Here is a 22,923-nt window from a genome sequence, read left to right as displayed (position 1 = left end):
CAGTGTTGGAGCATTCACCGCTTCTGGAGGCAGGTTGTTCCATTGGTTAATTGTTCTGTCAGGAAGTTTCTTCTTAGTTCTAGGTTGCTTCTCTCCTTGATGGGTTTCCATCCGTTGCTTCTTGTCCTGCCTCCAGGCATTTTGGAAAATAGCTTGACTCCCTCTTCTTTGGGGCAGCCCCTGAGATACTGGAAGACTGCTATCATGTCCCCCCTCGTCCTTCTCTTCGTTAAACTAGATATACCCAACTCCAGCAACCGTTCCTTATATGTTTTAGCCTCCAGTCCCCTAATCATCTTTGTTGCTCTTCTCTGTACTCTTTCTAGAGTCTCAGCATCTTTTTTACATCGTGGTGACCAAAACTGGATGCAGGATTCCAAGTGTGGCCTTAGCAAGGCCTTGTGTAAAGTGGTATTAAAACTTCATGTGTTCTTGGTGAGGAGAGCGACCCCCCCCTTTTTTTTAACCAAGGCTGCACATAGATTCTGAGGTCCAGTTCCTGACTCAAAACATCAGACCAGAAGAATCTGCCCTTTCTCTCCACGTAATTGTAGGGTTGTCCCTCCTAATGCATTCCTTTCTTTAGCGGGACAGGAAAAAAATGTTATGACGCTAGACTGAAATGTAGTGGCATTTCCTGACTGGATGCCTGTCTTTTACCTTTTTAACCTGTCTGAAATGCTCCCGTAACTGGACAATTCAGAAGATGCGTAGCGAGAGGCTCCTGCAAGCCCCCGTGGAGTCGTACGGAAAGCACGTTTGGGCCACTCTGGGAAAAGAGGCAACCGTGTGGGTGCAGTGTGGAATTCCAAGTGTGGGTTAGCTCCACGGTCCTTGGCAAGCATGCACTGGATTTTATTTTTCCAGTCGAGGGGAAAAAAGGTCTGCCAAAGAGAGCCACGATAAGGGTTTTGTAAATTGGGAACGGCTGCGAGGAGGAAGTGGCTACAGATATATTTTTCTGTGTCTCTCAGTGGCAGTTCTGCGGTCGCCCGCTGGAACCGATGGGCTGGAGAAGATCTCGGTGGAATTTGCTGCCCCAGAGATGTGGTGGCTGGCTCTGGCTTTAATTGCATCAGTGTGTCAGGAGGGAGATAAATTTATGGAGGAGAAACCTTCCACTTCTGGAGGAATTTGTACCAGTTTTTCATTATGTGACCATAAAACACTCCAGAAAATGAGGCTGTGCAATAAAGCCAACCAATAAAATCTAAAAGCCATAATCAGCAACCCTGAGGAAGAATCAGCAATAAGAGGAATTAAAGGAGGCGGCCTTAATTGTCCAATCTGCTGGTTCAGAAAGAATCCATGTCAAGGCAGAGGGGACGCCTTCTCTGCCAGGTAAGACTGCACTGAACGTTGGATGGAACTTGATCCAAGACACGGGGAGGAAAGCCCACTGCAGGCACCCCAAATGCTGCCACAGCCTCAACAGCCACTGTCTGGTAGTCCAAAGGGATTACCTGCCCACTTTTTGAAGGTCAAAAAAAGCCTCAGATGCATTTAGAGGGGGGAGCAACAGGTCTGACAATCCCATGAGCTGCGCCCGTTTACCATGCCGAGTGCCTTCTCTCAACTGTGCTGGGGTCATCTTGCAAGGGCCTCATTGCCTCGCCCAAGGACATTCAGCGCAAGTGCCAAAAGAGAGGAAATAGGAGTGTGCTGTTTATTCTGAAAAAGGGGAAGACTGGCAGCGCAGCATCAGCCACTCGGAAGGCGTGAGCAATTCTGCAGCTGCCTTCCCAACCATCCAGAAAGGCCGGTGCAAGAGGAATTAGCCGGTACCAGGGTGCCCTCTGGTGGCAATCCCAGATTTGGCTAAGCCAGGGGTCTTCAAACGTGGCCCTTTTATGACTTGCGGACTTCAACTCCCAGAATTCTGGGAGTGGAAGTCCACAAAAGGGCCACGTTTGAAGGCCTCTGGGCTGAGAGATGCCTGCAGAAGAAGCCGCCTCGAAGGGGGTAGTGAAACGGCGCAAGAGGGAAAGCTCCATCAGGATCCGCCGCAGTCTCCCGCTTCTTCACGCTCGCTTGAAAGAAAGGGGCTCGTTTTGCAGGTGTGCACATCTTTATTCAATGCTAAGTGACAATCAGCTCCAGCAGCATGCATCTCAGAAAGACACTGGTGACAGACAGCAGTACAGTTTTCAACCCTGTGCAGCTGCAGTTTGGCCAGAAGCCTTTCCCAGAAAGAAGTCCCAAAGACACCCCACCCCCTTTGCGGGCTTCTAGACACAGCTTGTTCCCCCTGACCAGGGAGAGCCACTGCATGCCTTTCAAGAGCCAAAAGGTGATCGGTGGACGAAGCAAGAGCCATACCCCTGCTGGCTCTGGGCTTGGCCTGTGGGGGGAAAAGAATAGTGTTGCAAAATCTCCCGGTCATTTTGCTTGAGGGTGCTCGGTGGGGCTTTCCTTCCTAGGGGCTGACATCCAGGGGGTCCTGCTAAGCTTCTCGCGGGCTTCTCGCACCCACCCCACGCTCCACCAGGTGATCCCTCACGACACCCAGAGTCCGACTCTCGTCCCAGAAATCAGCAGTGCCGAAGCAGCGCCAGGAGCCTGGCTCTCGAGTTCTCTCAGCCAGCCCTCACAGGAAAGCCTCAGCTCCCACACCCACGTGCCCTGAGATAAAGAGGCCACCCCAGTGAGTGAGAAGGTGGAACAGGCTACATACAGGCCTGCTGGGGAGGATGTCGAGATCAAGGGAACCTAGAGACCTGCAGAGGCAAAAGACCCGGCCTCAGACAGATGAGAAGAACCAGCCTCGTCCCCCTCCAGCACTGGCTGAAGGGGAAGCTTGAGGTCATCCAGACAGCCCCCTTGCCAGTTCAGCTTTAAATAATGCTGCAGCCAAGAAGCTAGAGCAATTGTGTCCCTCTCCGTCCCACGTCCCGAGAGCCAGTCCTCAGCAGAGGTCCCCACCTCCAGCCACTGAGTTGTCCTCCAGCACAAGGACCGTTAAGCTGAGATAAATCCTTCCATGCAGAGCTCACCTCTTCCGGGAAGCCACCCTCTACCTCCTGTGGCTGTCCTTGCAGAGCCTCTTCTGCTGCGGCTTCCGCTCCTTCCGCCTCTCCTGGCCACTTGGTGTCCTGGCCACCCAGGAATTGCTCACAATGCTGCGGTGGGGGGGTCTCCTGCTCGGACTGCAAGGTTTGCCTGAGCACTTCCTCTCGGTCCAGCTGTGGGGAGAGAGAGGCCAGAGTGGCCTCCAAAGCCAGCCGGGCCTCGTGAGCTCCCTTCTCCAGTCCAGCAGCACTCTCAGCGGCCTCCTGGCAGGCCGCTCTCACCCTCTTCTCCAGGAAGGTGACTTCTCTCCTGAGTCCCTCTGCCAATCCTTCCTTCTGCTGGATCTGGCTGGCAGCACGCAGCATATCAGCTTGAAGAGAAGCCATGGCTTCTTCCTGCTTGGTGTTCAGCAGCTTGATCTGGGCTTCCAGATCGGTCACCTTTTCCTGCTCCACCTTCAATTGTTGGTGTCGTTCCTCCCAGTCGGTGCTCAAAGCTTTTATCTGGGCCAAAAATACGGGGTGTGCGCTCTTCAAAACCTGAGCGGAATTCAGCCTGCCTGTGACACTTTCCCCTGTTCGGCCTCCTTTGGGGCCTTCGGTTCCCATCTTGCATTTAGCGAGAACAGCAAGCAACTGTGGCAAGTTCACGGCCCCTCTGAGGATGAGCTGCAAAACCCAGCCCTTCCAGACATTACGGCCCAGCTCTTAGAAGCTGACAGGCAGCCAGCAAAAGAAGCCGATGCAGAAATTGTTAGAAAGATGACATGAAAAGTGAATGCCGGTGGAGGACTCCGAGAGAGTAAATCGGACAGAGAGAGCAAACCAAGTTATAGGTGCATATCTTCCATGGGCCTAGAAGAGAGTCACCACAGTACTAAGGGCCAACAGTACTAAGTCTAATTTTTGATAGGTGCAACGGAACGTGTTTTTTTTTTCTGTAGCCCAAGAGAGACGACCCCAAAGTATGCGTAAAGTGTAGAGAACGTTAAACCTTGGCCGAACGTTCAACACCCTTAGCAACCTATCCCCTCTGGCAGATTTCTCCCAGGAAATCCCATTCCTCCTGGTGTGCCCGAAGGACAGAGCCATTCTAGCCGCCCCCAAAGGAGGCTGGGTTTGCACCCACCTTCATCTGAATGCTCTCCACTTGGGCGAAGTCCTCTTCCACTTTCTTTTGCAAAGCCATCTGAAGAGGAGACAGAATTGAATTCAGCCTCTGGGAAGCAAAGGGCCTGCTTGGCGGGGTTGGGGGGGAGAGGGAGGGGGCAAGAAGGTGTGTGTGTGTGTTTCTCTTGGCCCAAACCTGGCTCCTCCACAGCAACCAGAACGTTGGGCCAGGGGTCTTCAAACTAGGCCCTTTTACCATTTGTGGACTTCAACTGCCAGAATTCTTCAGCCAGCTTGCCTGGCTGAGGAATTCTAGGAGTTGAAGTCCACAAGCAGGGGCTCTTCAAACCTGGCCCTTTTATGACTGGTGGACTTCAACTCCCAGAATTCCTCAACCAGCCTGCCTGGCTGAGGAGTTCTGGGAGTTGAAGTCCCCAAGCAGGGGGGGTCTTCAAACCTGGCCCTTTTATGACTGGTGGACTTCAACTCCCAGAATTCCTCAACCAGAGTGCCTGGCTGAGGAATTCTGGGAGTTGAAGTCCACCAGTCATAAAAGGGGCAAGTTTGAAGACCCCTGTGTTGGGCCATTGCGAAGGCAGGCAAGATGCAGAGCACTTCAGCTTCTCCTCCCATTTTCTTTCACACACAAACACACACACACCCACCCAAACACAACACCTCTCCCCCCCCCCCCAGAGAAAAAAGCGCCGAGGCCGCCTGGCTGATGCCTGCCCTCACTCGGGCCCTCCAGAGCTACCAAGGGCGCTGGAAGCAGCCTCGAGGCTGGGCAACGAGCGCGGCGGCCTGCGCTGGGGGACCCTTCGGCCGCCCGGCCCCGGAAGAGACGCGCTCGGCCCGGCCACTCACGAAATTCCTCTCCAGGCACTCGACGGAGTGGAAGCCATCGTCGCACCTGGAAAGAGAACCGCAGGAACCGCGACTGGAGGAGGAGGACGAGCGGAGACAGCCCCTCCTCGGCCCGCTTCCGCGGAGCCTCAACTGCCGCCCCGCCGGCTTCGCTAGGCCAGAGCAACACGTGCCTCAGGGCCCGGCCGCGCCCACGCAGTTTCCCGCCCAAACGAGGCAGCCCCGTTGGCTGGCGGGGGTCAGGTGACCGGCGCCGAGTACCCTCCCTCCCACCCAGCCGGCGAGTTCCTAGAAGGGCCGTCAGTGCCTCACTCACTTTTCCGCCATAGGGTCGCTCTAGGCTTACGCGCCCGCCCGGCGTCCCGGGCTGCTATTTGAACCTTCCCTCCCATTTCGCGGCCCCGCCTCGCTCAGGCCCCCCCGCCCTTTCTTCCCTTTCCCCGATTGGTGGGAACCGGGTCCTGACGCGGAGGGGGCGGGGCCAGGCGGCAAGGAGGCACAGCTGGGCGTGTGAAGTGGGATCCAGCTGGAGATCTGGGAATTCTGATTGGCTGCCGCTCCGGATCCCTTCCCCACGCGCGATTTCGCTCCTCCCCCGACAAGCGCTTCCTGCATCAAGCAATGTGGGAGCCAGCATCCCGTTCGTGGAAGGCTCCGAGCGATCGCTGCCGGGCTGCCCGGCCAGCGTGGGCTCCATCCGACGGGTGCCCGGGATGCCTCTCCGGCGCAACCGCGTGGCAGGACCGGCCGCCGCTCGCTGCGCTGGGCAGAAACGCGGCTTCCTTCTTTGCGTCGTTCAGGGGTTCCCATTGCCCCGTTGTCTGACGCTGATCCCGCCTTGCCCGGGCTCCCACCGCGGCCAAGAGCTGCGATCTCGGGCTGCCCGCGGCTGGAGCGGAGGCTCGGATCCCCGGCCTGCCCTGTTCCCCCCACCCCCGCGGGGGCCGCGTGGCGCCCACGATCGCCAATGCCCGGCAGGAAAAGGACCGCGCAGCGGCTCTGCACGCGCCGGGGGCCGGATCCGGGTGCGCCGCAGGGCGAGCACTAACGCGGAGCTGCTGCGCTGGCCGACTGGCCTCCCTGGAGGAGGCGCTCGTAGCCTCTCTGGCATCGGGGGCTTTGGGGGGCGGCCGTCCCTAGAGCGATTTTAGGGGGCGCGGCTCATCGCTTCCCCCCCCTTTCCGAATCCGCTCTGCCCCGGCCTTTTGGGGGGTCGGTCTTGCGAGGGAAGGAGGAAGGTGATGGGAGGGCAGGAGGAAGGGAAGGAAGGAAGGTAATGGGAGAGGGAAGGAGGAAAGAAGGAAGGAAGGAGATGGGAAGGAAGGAAGGTGATGGGAGAGGGCAGGAGGAAGGGAAGGAAGGAAGGAGATTGGAGAGGGAAGGAAGGAAGGAAAGTGATGGGAGAGGGAAGAAGGGAAGGAAGGAAGGAGATGGGAAAGAAGGAAGGAGATGGGAAAGAAGGAAGGAGGAAGGAAGGAGATGGGAGAGGGAAGGAGGAAGGAAGGAGATGGGAGAGGGAAGGAGGAAGGAAGGAAGGTGATGGGAGAGGGAAGGAGGAAGGAAGGTGATGGGAGAGGGAAGGCGGCGGAGGTATCTCCTCTGGCGCTGGACCACTCCGCCTTTTGCCTGCTCAGCCCGCAGTTTCCAGGACCACGAACCGGGCAAATGACCTCGATGCCCGCAGCAGTTCCAGCAAGCTCCCCGCCCCACCATAAGCTCTTGCACGACCAAAGGTGAGCTGGCCACTTGGGCTCACCTCCGCGGTCCAGGTGGGGCCCAGCGCGAGGCCGAGGTCGGTCTGGCTCCCTTCACAGGCAGGGCAGCAGGAGAGGGGGCAGCAGGCAGGAGTCCCGCCATCTTGCCCCAGTCTACCTCTGCATCCTCGTGGCGGCTGAAAGGATGAGGGAAAGCAGAGAGGAACCGGGGTCTTCCTATTTGGGACAGAGGTGCGATTGGATCGCCTCCCTCCGCTCAGTCCACTCGCCAGTGGGTGAAGCCACACGAATTATTCAGCCATTCCAAGGATTAATCGCGGCAGAGGCCTGCATTCTGTACATGCTCAAATGATGGCCCATCTTTCCTATTGGGGTACTCTAAGAGTCGTTCAGTTTACAAATACTTCATGGGACTGTAGGGTTAAGAGCAGCGGATCAGATGGGTTTCTTTCGGCAAGCAATACAACAAAACGGTGCCCAAATAGCTTAGAATTAGTTGGGAAGGAGAGCTCTAAAATGAGGACTAGAACCTTGAAGCAATTTTCATTGCCCAGGGATCGGTCCTGAAAATGGATTCTGAACGTGTGCAGGAAATCCCTCTTTCCTATCCTTGGGGGGGGGGGTGAGCTCCCCTTGCAGTGAGGTGAGAATGATTAGGGGAGGCGGGGTTTCCATCCCAGCTAGAGGAAGCCCCTGACCCCTTTCCAAGACTCCCAGATATTCTCTAGGGAGATTATCAGATGATCAGTCACCCAAAGGTGCTTTTTCAAGTCCAGCTGCCTTTTGAAAAAACACTTTTGGGACTCCCAGATACTGGGGGGGTCCTAAAAGAAGCACACCCCCCACAAGGAGGGGGGCACTGTCCCTCTGCCGGACCAGGAAGGCGGCAATCTACCTGTTGCCCCCCCCCAAAAGAAACACCTCTGAAGTAAAGGCTGGCACCCCTCCCCTTAGGAGGGCTGCTTGAGGAAAATCTTTCCATCCATCCCACTTTCCCCCTCCTCCCCCCAAAAGCAAGCACTGAGGTTTCCTGACAATGAAAACGACGTGATTGCAGACATCCGGGGTCAAACAATACATTTGGGAGACTGTGCACGTGGTACAGATAGCTAAGCACGAAGACGCAAAGTCACAACAGCCGTGAGGACGTGACAAAGGTTAGCAGGGCAAAGCATAATTTAAAGGTCAGTTGCTGAAGCCACCGCCAGGATGGATGCGCCTCCTATGGGGGAGAAAAGGAGATTTCAAACTGGGGGCAGCAATCAACCGGAAGCCCCTTCCCGCACCCTCTCCAAGGAGTGGCCTTCAGAAACGGTTAAATCCTCCTCAGAGGCTGGGGCTTTCTTTAGACCCACAACCAGCCAGGCTGGACTACAAAGCAGGGGTCCCCAACCCCCGGTCTGTGGATTGGTACCGGGCCGCGCGGCACGCCAGCAACCGGTCTGCACAAACAAGCAAAGCCCCATCCGTGGGATGCAGGCAGCACACAAAACCACGCACTCTCCCGTTTGTGGAAAAACATCTCTCCATGGAACTGGTCCCTGGTGCCCAAAAGGCTGGGGGCCTCTGCCATGGAGGGCCATCCTAAGTCACCTCCCTCTTCTCCTCCTACAGAAGTCCTCCCGGGGCTCCGGCCCTTGCTACCTCCTCCCTGCCCTCCGGATCAATGGCTTTCCAGCAGCTCTGCCATTCCAGGTCTGGCAGGAACACAAGAGGGGCACTTTTCATCAGCGCAGCCTCACACCGGGGGCCAGGAGAGCTACACTGTGTGTCCACGTCATGTAGCCTGATTTTGGGGGTCCCTCCTGAAGGGGGGGGGGGAGGTGAGATGGCCACCGTGCCCAGAGCATCTCAGGCTGTGCAGAAGGCAGCCAAGCACCATGACACGGGTCTTCCCACACGGCCAATCCCAAGGGAACAGCTTCCGAGGCATCAGAGCAGCTGGACAAGGCAGCAGCAGCAGCAGCCCAGAGAAGAACTTCTCTGGGACGCTTTTAGATTCCCGCAAAGAGCAGAGGTTGGGCTAGATGGTCTCGAGATCCCCTGCCAAGGGGGTATTTCTCCTCTTTCACTGGGTGATTGTGGTCAGCTCGATAAGCCTTGGGGAGAGGGCCACCTTTCCATGGAGGACAATCGGGCGAGTCCATCTTCACCGGCTGCAAAGGGGTCTTTGCCACTCCACTGAGTTTAAGCGCTTGGACAGCATGGAGATGAATGCGTCTTGCAGTGTTTGTTTCCATGGAAACCCTCCGTAGTTCTTCCAGGCTGGAGTGCGGCAGAGCAGGCACGGGGGCCTTCGTCCCCATGGCTCCCCCGGGTCCCCCCATCTGCTCACGTCTCAGTTCAGTCCTGCTTCTCCTGTCCTCCAGGCTTCATGCAGACCCTAAAGGACCACATCACCAAGCCCAGCGCCATGGCCCCAGGATGCGTGGCCCCATCTCATGGAGTGCGCCCCCCATTGAAGAGATGCTCTATGAGGAGCCGACTGACCAGCTGAAGGAGGCTCGGTTTGTAGCAGGTGGGAGGGAGGCTGGGGCAAGTGGGGACAGGAGGAGGCATCTGGCCAGCATTCTCTGTGTTTGCAGCTACTGGGCATCCCAGAGGTAACGCAGAGGGACAGCTGGTCATCAACTGCTCTCTTTGGTGTTCTTGCAGGAGCTTGCATTGTGTCAGCCTTGCCCCCAGCCGTCTGTGCCTCACCTCCCAGCTCTCTGCCCCCTGGCCAGATGTGGCCGAGCAGTTTCCCCCTGAACAAAGAGGAGCTGAGCTCCAGGGCAGGCTCACTGGAGGTGATCCAGCTCCAAGGTATGGCCGGTGCATCGCTTCTCTATCCCCTGGCGGCGTCTTCTCTTCTAACTCTCCTCCTCTTCCTCCTTCTTCTCCTCCTCCAGCCAGATCTGGAAGGCCTCTCTCTGCAGGACGGTCTACTCTCCTGCCCAACGGTTCCCGCAGGCAGCCTCCGGACCTTCACGCTCTCCAACCAGGAACACCCCCCCCCCATCCCAAGCAGACCCCTGGAAGCAAACGACCGGAGTAGGGCGGCTTGGGAAGGGCAGAAGGGGAGCTGGTGGGCCCACCCAACTCCTGTAGATGGCAGCAGAGGGCCACGTTGCTGCACTACGCGGACAGCAGCTCTCCCTCCGAGGACGAGGTCTTCTACGACTAGGCTGAGGCCACTTGGGTGGCCGGTTGGCAACAACTGTGGTGGCACGAGTAGCTCCAGGAGAGGCAGGATTGCAGGGCTGAGGGTGGTCTTGCTTCTCAGGCCCAGCCCAGCCTTGGCCTGGCAGCTGGGCTGAGGAAGTGCATTCGGGTCCCCGAGCCGTTTCAGTTGCAGGAGGATTACGCTTTTTTGGCACAGCCCGTCAAGAGTCGGCCTGATCCACAACGCTCTTTCAGCGTTGAGCTGGACCCTGCACAGCCGGCCAAGCGGTGGGGGAGGCACGTGGAGGATGGACTTGGAGCAGGGGTCAATAGCCGGCTGGGAATTCCGGCCAAGCTCCCTTCAGGGTTTCCATAGGGTCTCCTCTCCCTTCCAGTGCTTGCTAATGTTCACAGAGCGACCTCAGTCCTTCCTTATGGATGAAAGCGTGGCTGGCCCAGGAATGTCGTACTGAAGATGTAAATAAAAACAGCTGGGGCAGAAAAATTTTCCTTCTTGCCTGGAAGGAGCAGAGAGCAGGAAGGAAGGAGCTGGCCCCCAGGAGACCCCAGCTGAGGGAGGAAGGAGCAAGGCAGGCCTGCTCTGATTGGAGGCGAGGTCTGATCCAGCCTGACTGAAGGACGTGTCTGGAGGGTGGGTTTCTGGGACTCCTTCTTTAGGAAAAACAAGGATGGGGAAAGGACACGGCCAGGTGAAGCCCCTCCTTCCCCCCAAAACCCACTCGCCTCACGCTAGACCAGGGGTAGGCAGCCTCGGCTCTTTTATGATTGGTGGACTTCAACTCCCAGAATTCCTGAGCCAGCCATGCTGTGGGGAAAGGGAGAGGTTTCCAAGCTGAGCCAGGCTGGCTCAGGAATTCTGGGAGTTGAAGTCCACAAGTCATAAAAGGGCCAAGTTTGAAGACCCCTGTCTTAAATCTAACAAACAAAATGGAGGCTGGTTGAGGAATTCTGGGAGTTGAAGTCCACCAGTCATAAAAGGGCCAAGTTTGAAGATCCCTGCTCTAAACGATCCTTATTGTAGACCTAATGGCTGCACAGACTAGGCCAGGGATAGGTAACCTCGGCTCTTTTATGACTGGTGGACTTCAACTCCCAGAATTCCTGAGCCAGCCACGCTGAGGGGAAAGGGAGGTTTCCAAGCTGAGCCAGGCCGGCTCAGGAATTCTGGGAGTTGAAGTCCACGAGTCATGAGGGGGCCATAGTTCCCCCCTGCTGGCTCAGGAATTCTGGGAGTTGAAGTCCCCGAGTCATCAAAGAGCCAAGGTTGCCTACCCCTGCGCTAGACCCTCGCACCCGTTGCCAAACTGGGGAAAGTCTTGAGCCTCCTATACGTTAGAACGATTCGGTTGTGTCTCTGCAACTATTTCTAAAATGCCAGAAGACCTAAAAAGCGCCTACATCTTCCCCTTGCTGCTCGCTCTTTCCGTATTTTTTTCTTTTTTTTTAACTTTGCAGTGAATTCTTCTTTAGACAGGCCGAAGAATTTCGCTAGCATGCAGTAACGCCAAGCCCAGGAACTCAACCTATGGCTTCACCTCTCCGGCACGCTCCTCCCGCTGGCTCCGTTATCGCCCGGCTTTGGGATTGGCCAGCTCTTCGATGGCTTTCCGGAGCTAAGGAAGAAGAAGAAGAAACAGCCAAGCTGATAAGGGACCACAGAGAGCGAGTGGATGTTGCAAATGTCCTGAACTGCTTCCCCTCCGAGGAAGAGCTGCCAAACCCATCGCCAGCTCAAGAGAGGCCCCGTTTCATTGTCAGACCGACGATTGCCAGTGTTGGCACGGCGGCAGCAGCACCAGCCAAGCCGCCTGTCCTCATTGCCCCCACCGGCGCCCACGGAAGGAGGGCTGGTGGGAAGGAAGGACAGCACCTCGCTGCGCCCTCCTGGGGAAGCCCACCCACTCACCTCCCTCCTGGTCACGATCCCCACCACTGTCCCCAGCTGGGTGACGAACGCCCGCTGGAGGTTCAGCATCTCAAAGAGGTTGTGGGCCTGCGGGAGAGAAAAAGAGACCTCGGTGAGGGGAAGAGCCGAGGTGGCGCAGCAGTTAGGGTGCAGGACTGCCGGCCACTTTAGCTGACTGTGTTCAGCAGGTCAGCGGTTCAAATCTCACCCGGCTCAAGGTTGACTCAGCCTTCCATCCTTCCGGGGTAGGTAAAATGAGGACCCAGATTGTTGGGGGCAATGTAAATGTTTATATACATTGCTTACTGGTGTACACCGCTTAGAGAGTGCTTGCACTTAAAGCGGTATATAAGTCTCATAAATAATAAATAAATAAATAAATAAATAAGAGGCCCCCTTCTTAAAAACCTCTTTCCCAATGGACCCCCTTGAAAACCCTGCCTGGCCCTGTTCCCCAATCAAAGCCTCTCCCCACCCCACACACACACACAGACACCGCACGGTTCAACAGAGTGGCAGCTTCCCGCCCTCCTTCCTGTCGCTGTTGGCCTGGCGCCTCGGCAGAGGAATGAGCCCCGCTTCAGCACTCGGGTGGGGTGCCACCTGCAGGGCCTGAAGTACCTGGTGCAGAGATGTCCACGGGGAGAGCTGCAGGCTCACCGGACTGATGGTGCACCCCTCTTTCAGAGTCTGGCCCGAGAGAAGCTAGGGAGGGGAGAAGCACGGCCATGGAGGCAGGAGAGGCAAGATGGGAAGGAACCCTGCCCCACCCACTCCGCCCCACGGAAAGCAGAGGGTCAGCTCTTGCCCGAGTCACCTTCTCGGACCCACCTCTTTCCCCGGCTTCTCCTGCGGCAGGCTGGAATCCTCGTGGCTCTGGAGAAACTGGATGAGACTGGACCGCTGGATCGCCCCCAGCAGCATCTGAGACTCTGAGGGAGAAAAGAAGCAGAGGGAAGCATCCAGTTTTGGTCACCACGCTGTAAGAAAAGATGTTGAGCCTCTAGACCAGTGATTCTCAACCTTTTTAATGCTGCAACCCCCAACCGGTCGTAAGTCGAGGACTACTCCACCAGTCGTAAGTCGAGGACTACTCCACCGGTCGTAAGTCGAGGACGACTCAACTGGTGCAGCACCGTTTGCAGAATGGGACTTTTGGTGGGCTCAGCAGGGCAGAGACAGCCTGGACAATTCCTATTGGCTTTGGAAAGCCAATAGAATTAGACTCTATTCAAGAGAGTCTATTCTATTGGCTTTCAAAAGCCACTAGAATAAAAGGGAGTAGCACAGCTAAGGAAAAGGGGGGGAAAAATGGCGGACTGCGTTGTTTGGCGACCCCCGTGAAATGGTCGTTCGACCCCAAATGGGGTCCCGGCCCACAGGTTGAGAACCACTGATCTAGAAAGAGAAGAGCAACCTAGGTGATCAGGGGACTGGAGGCTAAAACATAGGAAAAACGGGTGCAAGAACTGGGCAAGGCTAGTCCAGTGAAGAGAAGAAGGACCAGGGGAGGCATGATAGCAATAGTTCCAATATTTGAGGGGCTGTCACAGAGAGCAGGGGGTCAACCTATTTTTCCAAAGCACAAACTGTCCCTGGAAACCCATTATGGAGAGATTCAACCTTCTTAGAAATAAGAAGAGATTTCTAACAGTGAGAAGAATAAACCAATGGAACAGCTTGCCACCAGAAGTTGTGGGTGCTTCGGCACTGGAGGCTTTCAACAAGAAATTAAAAACAGCCACGTGTCAGAAACGGTATAGCTTCTCCTAGCTTGGACTAGATGACCTCCAAGGTCCCTTCCAACTGTTATTTTAAGACTGCAGTTTCTAGGAATGTGGCTGTGTGTGTGTGGGTGGGTGGGTGTACATGCGTATTTATGCTACAAATGCTTCAACGCTGCTCCATTCATAAGGGGGGACCCTCCCACCAGACAGTTCCAGCAAGACACACACACACACCGCTGCTTTCAGAACACCACCGTACCAGCATTGTCTACCACAGGATACTCCTGCGCATCCGTCATGGTGACCACCTGGAGGATGTCGTGAAAGGTGGCTTCTTGGGCCAGCATGGCAAAATCGGTGTTCATGAACTCTCGGGTGGTGACCGTGTAAGACCTGAAAGGGAAGCAGCGCTCAGCAGACCGACGGCTTTATGGCGCCGGGGCCGCCCTTTGGCCAGGTGCTCTGGACACACGCAGAGTGCCTGTTCTTTGGGAAGGCCGGCGTCCCAACCCCCCAGGTGCCAGCGGGCCAAGCTCACTCGATATGCCTGCTCCGGATGCGGGGAAGGTAAGGTAGCTTCTTGACAATGATGGTGCCATCGTAAAAAGAAGGCTGGAACTTCTGGGCAATGGCGTTGGCCACCAGGACGGCCAGCAGGACAGGCAGGATGTGGGCGATCTGCCCGGTCATCTCAAAGGCCAGCAAGGCGGTGGAGAGGGTGTGGGTGACCGAGCCAGAGAAGGCAGCAGCCCCTGAGGGGAAGAGCAGTGGGTGGCTGATTTCCCGGAGAGCAAAGGGGTGTGTGTGTGTGTGTGTGTGTGGGAGGGGGAGTGTTTCCACCCTGCCTGCCTCCCAGGCGCGCCAAGGAAGCCTCCTAACATACCTGCCAGCGCGTACGCCCCAGGGATGATGGGGCTGGGGGTCCCTTCGGCAGTGATGCCCCCGGGGAAGAGGAGGGCCACGGCTTCGCCCACCAAGCGGCCAATGGCAGCTCCTGGGGGAGGACAGAGAAAGAGGTCAACCTCTCCCTCCTGAACTGGACAGGCCAACCTCTCTGGAAGCTGCAGGCAGCGGACTAGAGCAGTGGTTCTCAACCTTTCTAATGCCGCGACCCCATAATACAGTTCCCCATGTTGTGGTGACCCCCAACCACTTATACATCACCGGGTGCCAGGGGCGTGGCCAAAGAAAAGGGGGGAAAAAATGGCGGGCAGCCTTGTTTGGCGACCCCCGTGAAATGGTCGTTCGACCCCAAATGGGGTCCCGACCCACAGGTGGAGAACCACTGGGCTAGAGGAAAGGGAAGCGCTCACCGTAAATGAAGACGGGCATGAAGTACCCAGCGGGCATGGGCATGGTGGTGGCCAAGACCAGCATCCAGAACTGCAAGGGCAGAAAGGGTCAACGCTGGCAGCCCGAACCCAGAGCAGAGCCCACAGTGTCCGGCTGACCGTTCCTCTTGTGAAGCAGAAGGTGGACGGACGGAGCAAGGGAGACCCCTGGAAGGAGCGCTGCTGCCAGGCCCAGCGGAGGGCCTTAGGGGGATCTCTGCTGCGTGCCAGGCGGAGGAGAGTTCCCCGGACACGCACCTTCATCACCAGGAAGACAGACAAGGTGCCGAAAACGGAGATGCTGGGGTGCCACCACTCCTGCCACAGGTTGAGGGGGTCCACCTGCGGAGGGCTGTCAAGTGACACGTTCTGGGAAAGGACACTCCAGGTGCGGTTATCCAGCAGGGAGGTGAGCAGCTCTTTCATGCTCAGCTGCAGAAGAGAAAGGCCACGCCTGGGACACGGTATCCGCCTTCCCCGCCTCCGTCCCAGGGCAGAGAGAGGACCGGCAGCCCCTCCCTCCGCCCCGGCTCCCGTGGCTCGCCACGGCGCCCCCCCCCTGCGTTCTCCGCAGGCTCTGCCCTCTGCAGCAATGGCTGGTAAGTTACCCTGCAGGCCATGAGTTGTCCCAGGCTAGGAGGGAAGGTGATGGAGGACAGCAGGAAGGCCACTAGCACCGAGTAGAGGGGCTTCCTGCAAATGAAGGCCGAAAGGTCAGGGAAAGGAGTTTATCGCAGAGGTGATGCATCGGCGAAGGAGTCTGGGCTGGGGGCTGCCCTAGGTAGCTGTAACTCCGGGGGCAAATCTCCCGATGGAGAAGCAGAGAAAGCTTTAGAGAGGAGCCTGGAGATCTAATATTGGAAGAAAGATTCTTTGCCTACTATAGAAGATCGGGCGCTTAAGGTGTCAAATTTAGCAGAAACGGCAAAAATTTCTGCTTACTTGAAGGATCACTCACAAGAAAGATATATTTCGGTTTGGAGAAGATGGATAGATTATATTCAGAATAAATGTGGGATTAAAAAGTTTCATTTAGCTTATGAGTAAACTTTAGAGCAGTGGTTCTCAAGCTGTGGGTCGGGACCCCATTTGCCGTCAAACAACCATTTCACGGGGGTCGCCGAACAACGCAGTCCGCCATTTTTTTCCCTTTTCCCTAGCTGTCCTACTCCCTTATTGGTGGCCACACCCACTTCGGGGTCACCACAACAAGGGAAACTGTTTTATGGGGTCACGGCATTAGAAAGGTTGAGAACCACTGCTTTAGAGTATTATTAATAGTTTCTTTTTTTTAATTTTGATTAGTTTTAGTACGGTTTAACAACATTGATTTGTTTATATTATTATGTTTATTTTTAATTTGTTTATATTTATGTTACAAGGGAGTTAAAGTGCATTATGGACTTGGTTACTTGTATAGTTCGGTAATTTTTTTTTTTTAGAGTTTGATTGTTTATTTGTAACCCTGTATTTAGCTCTGGGAAGTGGAGGGGGGTTGGGGTGGGTGGGTCTTGGGATGTATATTGTAATAAAACTTTTCAATAAAAAAAAAGAGAGAGAGATGAGCCTGAGATCCAAGAGTCTGAACAGCTTGGAAGCCGGACTGCAATTTTCTTCCACAGAGGTGAAAAGGGGTGTGTGTGTGTGTGTGGGGGGGGCAATCTAAACTGCTGGCACACATGGGTGGTCTTCCTGGTGAGCCCACCTCCTGCACGGGAAGCCTCGTCCACCGATCCCAGAATCGGAGAGGCCATTCCCAGGGACTCTGGAGAGCTGCCCTCTCACGGCTACTTACTCGGTGGCCAACAGCCTGGCCGAGAAGCGGTTCCTCCGGACGTAGCCCAGGAACCAGCGCTGGCAGAAGAGGTAGGCACAGCTCAGCACACCGCAGATCACACTGCAAAGGAAAGAGGGGGGGCTCTCCTGCTGCCTCTTACCTGCCTCCCACTCACTCCCCCCCACCCACAGACAGGGAGACTCACTCCTCACCCCAGGCAGGTGAAGAAAATGGTCTCCGGCAGGTCGAAGGGGAAATCAATCTTAAAGCTGGTCTTAAAGAGGGCCGTGATGGTTTCTGGAAAGCAGAAACAGCAACAGCTGAAGGGGTCCGACTCTTGAGCCCCTTCCCAGCGCCCGCCCCACCCACCCACCCCCTTTTTGACCCTCAGCCAAGCAGCCCACTGGAAAGGGCCGACTCCATCTGTCCTAAGGAGCTTCCAAGCACGATCCAGAGAAGCTGAAGAAGTGGCACGGCCTGCCCCCTGCTCAGTGCGGCCCCCCACGTCCCCCAGCCAGTCACCCCACCTGCAGCTACGCCGTTCGGTCAGCTGGTGAACTGCCTCTGGCGAGCGCTCTCTCCCCCTCCCTCAAGACACAGTGGCCAAGGCCTCCCTCCTTTGGCCCCCCCACCTTGTTCACTATTGAAGACGGCCAAGAGGCGGAACATGAAGGCGCCGCACGTTGCCGAGAAGAAGCCCCTCCAGTAGTCCCGAACGGCGAAGTGGGAGGACACGACCTCGATGCTGAAGAGGACCCCTGGGGGAGCAGCGAGAGGGGGGAGGGCAGGGCATCCCAGAGAGTCAGCCCCACGTCTATCTGTCTGGCCCCTCCCCGGCCCCCAACCTGCCTTAAGGGACTTGGCCAGAAACGGAAGCCGCCTCCCGGCGAGGTCTTACCGCTGATGGGTGCCCCAAAGACGGTGGCCACACCCACGGCCGCTCCTGCCACCAGCATCTCGTTCTGCTTGCTCTTATTCTAGGCCAAGGAAAGGCAGGCTGAGGTGGCTGCCCAGTCTCCCCCCCCCCAGGCAGGGGTCCCAGGAACCCAGCCCCCTCTAGCCAGCCACAAGGTCCTCAGCTGCCCCTGGGGTGCAGCCTCGCCCTCCTCAGCCATACCTCGTACTCCCCAGAAACGCTGGTCCGGATCTTGCCCAGGTAGGCGGCGATCATGCTGGAGAGGTGAACGAAGGGTCCCTGCAGAAGCCGGGCAGAAGGAAGAGGGTAATAATAATAATAATAATAAGGATGATGATGATAATGATGTTGGAAGGGACCTTGGAGGTCATCTAGTCCAACCCCCTGCTCATGCAGGAAACCCTATGCCATTTCAGACAATCTCTTCTTAAAAACTTCCAGTGTTGGAGCATTCACCGCTTCTGGAGGCAAGTTGTTCCACTGGTTAATTGTTCTCACTGTCAGGAAGTTTCTCCTTAGTTCCAGGTTGCTTCTCTGCTGAATAGAATAGAATAGAATAGAATAGAATAGAATAGAATAGAATAGAATAGAATAGAATAGAATAGAATAGAATAGAACAGAATATGGAATGGAATAGAAAATGGAATAGAATAGAACAGAATGCAGAATAGAATAGAACGCAGAATAGAATGGAATGGAATGGAATGGAATAGAATAGAATAGAAATACAGCTGGAAGGGACCTTGGAGGTCATCTAGTCCAACCCCCTGCTCAGGCAGGAAACCCTATACCTTTTCGGACAAATGGCTGTCCAGTCTCTTCTTAAAAACCTTCCAGTGTTGGAGCATTCACCGCTTCTGGAGGCAGGTTGTTCCACTGGTGAATTAAGGACCCGAAAGACTCAGAGGAGGGAGAGCTGGCCAACCAAGGGCCCCTCCATCCTAACAATGGTCTCTCCCAGCAGCCCCCCCCCAGGTGAGAGGCTAGTCTCCTGACCTCAGCTGGACCTTGAAGATCTCTAGGAAGGAGACTTCCCTCCCCCCTCTATATTCACCCAGATTGCTGGCCTGACCCTGGCGGGGTCTTCAACCCCTCAGCTCCTTCCTGGCCCAAAGGGACCCAGCCCCACTTTCCCTCTTGGGCTCGGGCACCTTCAGCACCAGCTCTTTTTAAAGAGGAGGTGGGCAAGACTAGACAGATCTGGGGCAGCAGCAGCGGCCGAAGCCTCTCCATCCAGACACCCAACTTCCTGTTTCAGGACACGGTTCCCTTCCAAACCACCACAGCTTCCTTGCTATGTCCCAAGGCTGACCCCCCCGCCCCCCCAGACCGTGGAGGCGCTGCTCGGAGGCGAGAGAGACCCCCACCCCCTTCAGCGCACCCGCTGGGCACGTACCACTTTTCCGAGGAAGAGGGTGCTCCCGCAGGCCAGCGTGCAGGTCAGCCCCACGACTTTGGCCCCAAAGTTCTCAATGGCCAGGTATTCCTCCAGGATGACGCCGGTCAGGATGGTCTTGAGTTCTGGGATGCCAGAGCCTGGCAAAGAAGGCAGAGGGATCTCTCCACCGCTTCTGTCCGCCTGGCAGGGCTCCCTGGCGCCCGCCCAGAGGCTGCCCCCGACGCCCAAACCCCAACGGGAGCCAGGCTAGGCCCGGGGTGGTGAAGGCGGCTCCGGGTTGCCCTTTCTTCACCCAAAAAGAGCCGAGGTGGTGCAGCAGTTAGAGTGCAGTACTGCAGGCCACTTTAGCTGAGTGTGTTCAGCAGGTCAGCGGTTCAAATCTCACCGGCTCAAGGTGGACTCAGCCTTCCATCCTTCCGGGGTAGGTAAAATGAGGACCCAGATTGTTGGGGGCAATGTAAATATATATATATATATACATTGCTTACTGGTGTACACCGCTTAGAGCAGTGGTTCTCCACCTGTGGGTCGGGACCCCATTGGGGGTCGAACAACCATTTCACGGGGGTCGCCAAACAAGGCTGTCCGCCATTTTTTTCCCCCTTTTCTTTGGCCACGCCCCTGGCACCCGGTGATGTATAAGTGGTTGGGGGTCATCACAACATGGGGAACTGTATTATGGGGTCGCGGCATTAAAAAGGTTGAGAACCACTGATCTGGATGGTCCCAGCTGGTGCTGGCTGGCCCGGTTCAGAATGATGGGAAGCGTGGTCCAAAGCCAGTGCTGAACAAAAAAAAAATAACCTTGCAATTGACGCGCTTAAGCTTCTCATTCGGGCTGACAAGAAAGCCGTTCGGGGGGGGGGGCTTTGGGCTTCTTTGGCTCTCCTGCTCTCTTGACCCATAGGGGGTCTCTCTCTCACTCTCTCTCTCTCCCCCCCCCCAGCTTGGAGGCTGGAATATCAGCGCCCCCTCGGGAGAGTACGGTTTCAACCAGACGCTGCTGGCCCTGGTAGCCCACTACCACCTCACCCCTTTCTTCTCCATCTCGGTCAGCGTCGACTCGAAGAATTCCAGCAGCAACATCATCCAGGTAGGGCAGCGGTTCTCCACCTGTGGGTCAGGACCCCATTTGGGGTCGAACGACCCTTTCACGGGGGTCGCCAAACAAGGCTGCCCGCCATTTTTTCCCCCCTTTTCTTTGGCCACGCCCCTGGCACCCGGTGATGTATAAGTGGTTGGGGGTCACCACAACATGGGGAACCGTATTATGGGGTCGCGGCATTAGAAAGGTTGAGAACCACTGGCTTAGAGAGTGCTTGCACTTAAAGCGGTATAGAAGTCTCATAAATAAATAAATAAAATAAATAAATAAAATGCAGCCCTGGGTTGCCCTTTCTTCACCCAACGTCCTTTCAGGAGGAGAACAAGGCAGCGAACGGAAGAAGGAAACCTCCCAAAAGGGCTCAGGTTGGCCATCTTTCTCCTCTCACCCAGACTTGGGAGAAGAGAAGAAAGCTGCTTCCCAGTCCAGGGACTGGAACCGGGCCGATTCAGCAAAGCCGCCCCTGGGTGGCTGACCCCGGCCTCCATTCCGCCTCACCTCCGGCGTGCTGGGTAATGCTTTGGGCAAAGCCCGTGGAAAAAGCCGAGAGCGCGACCGGATACATGGTCCAGGAGAGGAACTTCAGCACGGGGTAGTCTCCGACCTCTTGGTAAAGCCACAGGTGCGCTGGAGAACCCAAAGGGAAGTTAAGCCGGCTGGGGACCGAACGGCCCCCCAGGACTGCCTTTCCCACATGGAGAAGTCTAACCCCCGCCCCTCTTGAAACTTGTGGCATCCCTTGTGGCACGGGGTCTCCGCAGACTGCACCGACCCACTCTTTCCTTCTGCTTGTCCCTCAAAAGCCCAGCTTGGGGGAGGGCGGTGAGAAAAGTGGGGTCTGGGGGGGGGGGGGTGAAAGCTCACCGCTGGCCACTCTGGAGACGGTGAAGTCCATGGCAAAGCTGACCAGCGCCATGAGGACGCCCAGGGCAAAGAGGTAATACCAATCGTCCCCGACCCGGAAGAGCTGCCGCTTGAAGTACTCCAGGCAACCTGCAGAGGGCAGCAGAGGCTGGGAATTAGGGGCGAAAGAGAGGCCCGGCCATTGTAATGCCAACCTCAGGGGTAGGCAACCTTGGCTCTTTTATGACTCGTGGACTTCAACTCCCAGAATTCCTCAGCCGGTATGGGGGAACTATGGCCCCCACACGACTCATGGACCAACTGCCAGAATTCCTGAGCCAGCATGGGGGAACTATGGCCCCCTCACGACTCGTGGACTTCAACTCCCAGAATTCCTGAGCCAGCCTGGCTCAGCTTGGAAGCCTCTCCCTTTCCCCTCAGCATGGCTGGCTCAGGAATTCTGGGAGTTGAAGTCCACAATTCATAAAAGAGCCAAGGTTGCCTACCCTTGGCCTAGTCCAGTGTTTCTCAACCATGACAATTTTAAGGCATGTGGACTTCAACTCCCAGAATTCCACAGCCAGCATTGAAGTCCACATGCCTTAAATTGTCAAGGTTGAGAAACACTGGCCTAGTCTGTGCAGCCATCAGGTCTACAATAAGGCCCATTTAGAGCAGGGGTCTTCAAACCTGGCCCTTTTATGACTTGTGGACTTCAACTCCCAGAATACCTGAGCATGGCTCAGCTTGGAAACCTCTCCCTTTCCCCTCAGCATGGCTGGCTCAGGAATTCTGGGAGTTGAAGTCCATGAGTCGTAAAAGAGCCAAGGTCGCCTACCCCTGGCCAACCTCTTTCAAGGATGGAGGAAGAGGCCACCACCTCTGGGGAAACAGCAACATCTGGAGAGCCTCCCCCCTCGGGGCCACCAATACGGAAGCCACTCTTGAGGCTGGGTGGGCTCTCCCAGGTTCCTACCGTGCACCTTGCGCCGGGCTTTCGGCCAGGGTCTCCAGTTGTCTTCCCAGGGCAGGAACACATTTGTCTCCTCCTTCTCCTTCTCCTCCTCCTCGTTGTTGTTCTGGCCTCCCTCTTTCTCCCCCCTGGCTCTCTCTGGCCTCTCAGCAGCCATGCCCTGAGGCTGGGAACGGAAGCGCTGGATGCCGGCCCGGAGGAGCTAAGCTGCTTGTTTGCAAGCACCCAGACGGACGGGTCCCCAGCTGCCCCCTGCGGCGGCTTGTAGGGACCTGGACCACAGGACGGAAGTGTGGAGGCTCCTTCCCCTGAATCCTGGAAGGCAAAAAAGTTCAGAAAAGGTGGAAGGAAGAGGAACGCGCACCCAGATATCCTCCCACCCACCCCCCAGACGGTCCTGGTCACCCTGCAAAGGGAAGATGCTCCACTCACAGCAGCCGCAAAAAAGGCCAAACCTCTGACCGGATCTGCCTGCCTGGTTCCAAGGCAAGGGCTCTTCGCTCGAGAAAGGTGGAATTGTATTGCCTGAGGGAGCCTCAGACACTAAGGGAATCCAGACAACAACGCACACTCTTCCTTCTCTCGCACCCCCCAGCTCAAACACAGCCAGGGTCCCCTCAATGGCCCCGACTGGGACCTGGGTGAAGGAGACTCACTCCACCTCAGCTGGGTCAGGGCGCCCCTGCGTGTGCCTGCAGACGACTCCTGCCGCTCCTGGGTCAAGGCGACTTCCCTGAAGCCAGTTTGCTCTGCATTTGCCCTGAGCAGATCAGGTGCGCAGGCACACACGCCCGTCTCCCTGGCCCTCCCTGTTCTCTCCCACACCTCCCTCCCTGACCTCTAACTATCCCGAACTCTCTCTGGGACCCACAGGAAAGGCTCTCCAGCAGGCCCATTCCAGCTCAAGCCAGCCATCTCACCAAGCAGCACGAAGGGGGGGGGGAGGCAGGCAGGTAGCTGGCAACCAGCCCCACTTGGCTGGCTGCCCCACACCTTGCCACCCACGCCCCTGAGAGTCATTTGTTTTGGTCAGGAGAGTTTGCTCACCATCCCAGTTTATGCTCGCTTCCCGAGGTCCAGG

At 56.4% G+C, this 22,923-nt stretch overlaps 2 protein-coding genes across 7 annotated transcripts; both read right to left on the bottom strand.

Moving 5' to 3' along the window:
* Positions 1-2,049: 2,049 nt before the first annotated feature.
* On the bottom strand, positions 2,050-6,309 carry LOC120319054. Of its 2 annotated transcripts, XM_039367361.1 has the most exons (6): positions 5,302-6,309; positions 4,986-5,031; positions 4,138-4,197; positions 2,994-3,512; positions 2,675-2,717; positions 2,050-2,341 (listed from the first exon to the last, which is right to left on the bottom strand). In XM_039367361.1, the coding sequence occupies exons 1-5, from the start codon at positions 5,310-5,312 to the stop codon at positions 2,700-2,702; spliced, it is 654 nt and encodes a 217-aa protein (XP_039223295.1). In that variant the 5' UTR covers positions 5,313-6,309; the 3' UTR covers positions 2,050-2,341; positions 2,675-2,699. The 2 variants fall into 2 exon arrangements, with proteins under 2 accessions (XP_039223295.1, XP_039223294.1); XM_039367360.1 differs by lacking the exon at positions 2,050-2,341 and having other exon boundaries at positions 2,356-3,512.
* A 1,451-nt stretch (positions 6,310-7,760) lies between these two features.
* Positions 7,761-22,664, bottom strand: CLCNKA (chloride voltage-gated channel Ka). Of its 5 annotated transcripts, none has more exons than XM_039367351.1 (22): positions 22,275-22,664; positions 21,846-22,157; positions 20,891-21,019; positions 20,525-20,653; positions 19,954-20,034; positions 18,919-19,058; positions 17,724-17,801; positions 17,505-17,583; positions 17,239-17,364; positions 16,819-16,903; positions 16,625-16,726; positions 15,438-15,522; positions 15,088-15,261; positions 14,812-14,881; positions 14,382-14,492; positions 14,037-14,250; positions 13,758-13,891; positions 12,603-12,703; positions 12,393-12,476; positions 11,772-11,858; positions 11,389-11,478; positions 7,761-7,922 (listed from the first exon to the last, which is right to left on the bottom strand). In XM_039367351.1, exons 2-21 carry the CDS (start codon positions 21,997-21,999, stop codon positions 11,431-11,433), a joined length of 2,211 nt encoding a protein of 736 aa, XP_039223285.1. In that variant the 5' UTR covers positions 22,000-22,157; positions 22,275-22,664; the 3' UTR covers positions 7,761-7,922; positions 11,389-11,430. The 5 variants fall into 5 exon arrangements, with proteins under 5 accessions (XP_039223285.1, XP_039223282.1, XP_039223283.1 ...); XM_039367348.1 differs by having other exon boundaries at positions 11,401-11,478; positions 22,275-22,662; XM_039367349.1 differs by having other exon boundaries at positions 11,401-11,478; positions 22,499-22,662.
* Positions 22,665-22,923: the final 259 nt, after the last annotated feature.

The sequence above is a fragment of the Crotalus tigris genome, unplaced genomic scaffold (genome assembly GCF_016545835.1).
Source record: "Crotalus tigris isolate CLP2741 ecotype Arizona unplaced genomic scaffold, ASM1654583v1 scf7180000020588.15403103151:6194809, whole genome shotgun sequence".
Taxonomy (NCBI): Eukaryota; Metazoa; Chordata; class Lepidosauria; order Squamata; family Viperidae; genus Crotalus; species Crotalus tigris.
Note: the sequence above shows the minus strand (reverse complement) of the source record. Positions and strands in the feature narration are given on the sequence as shown.

Coding starts and splice junctions, on each gene's coding strand:
- CLCNKA (XM_039367351.1), bottom strand. CDS start 21,999: ATGGCTGCTGAGAGGCCAGAGAGAGCCAGGGGGGAGAAAGAGGGAGGC. Junction 17,802..18,918: donor CCCTCTTCCTCGGAAAAGTG/GTACGTGCCCAG, acceptor CGGCTTCTGCAG/GGACCCTTCGTTCACCTCTC. Junction 11,859..12,392: donor CGTGGACATCTCTGCACCAG/GTACTTCAGGCC, acceptor TCTCTCCCGCAG/GCCCACAACCTCTTTGAGAT.
- LOC120319054 (XM_039367360.1), bottom strand. Junction 4,198..4,985: donor AGTGCCTGGAGAGGAATTTC/GTGAGTGGCCGG, acceptor TCTCCTCTTCAG/ATGGCTTTGCAAAAGAAAGT. Junction 3,513..4,137: donor TGGAGAGCATTCAGATGAAG/GTGGGTGCAAAC, acceptor TTTTTGGCCCAG/ATAAAAGCTTTGAGCACCGA.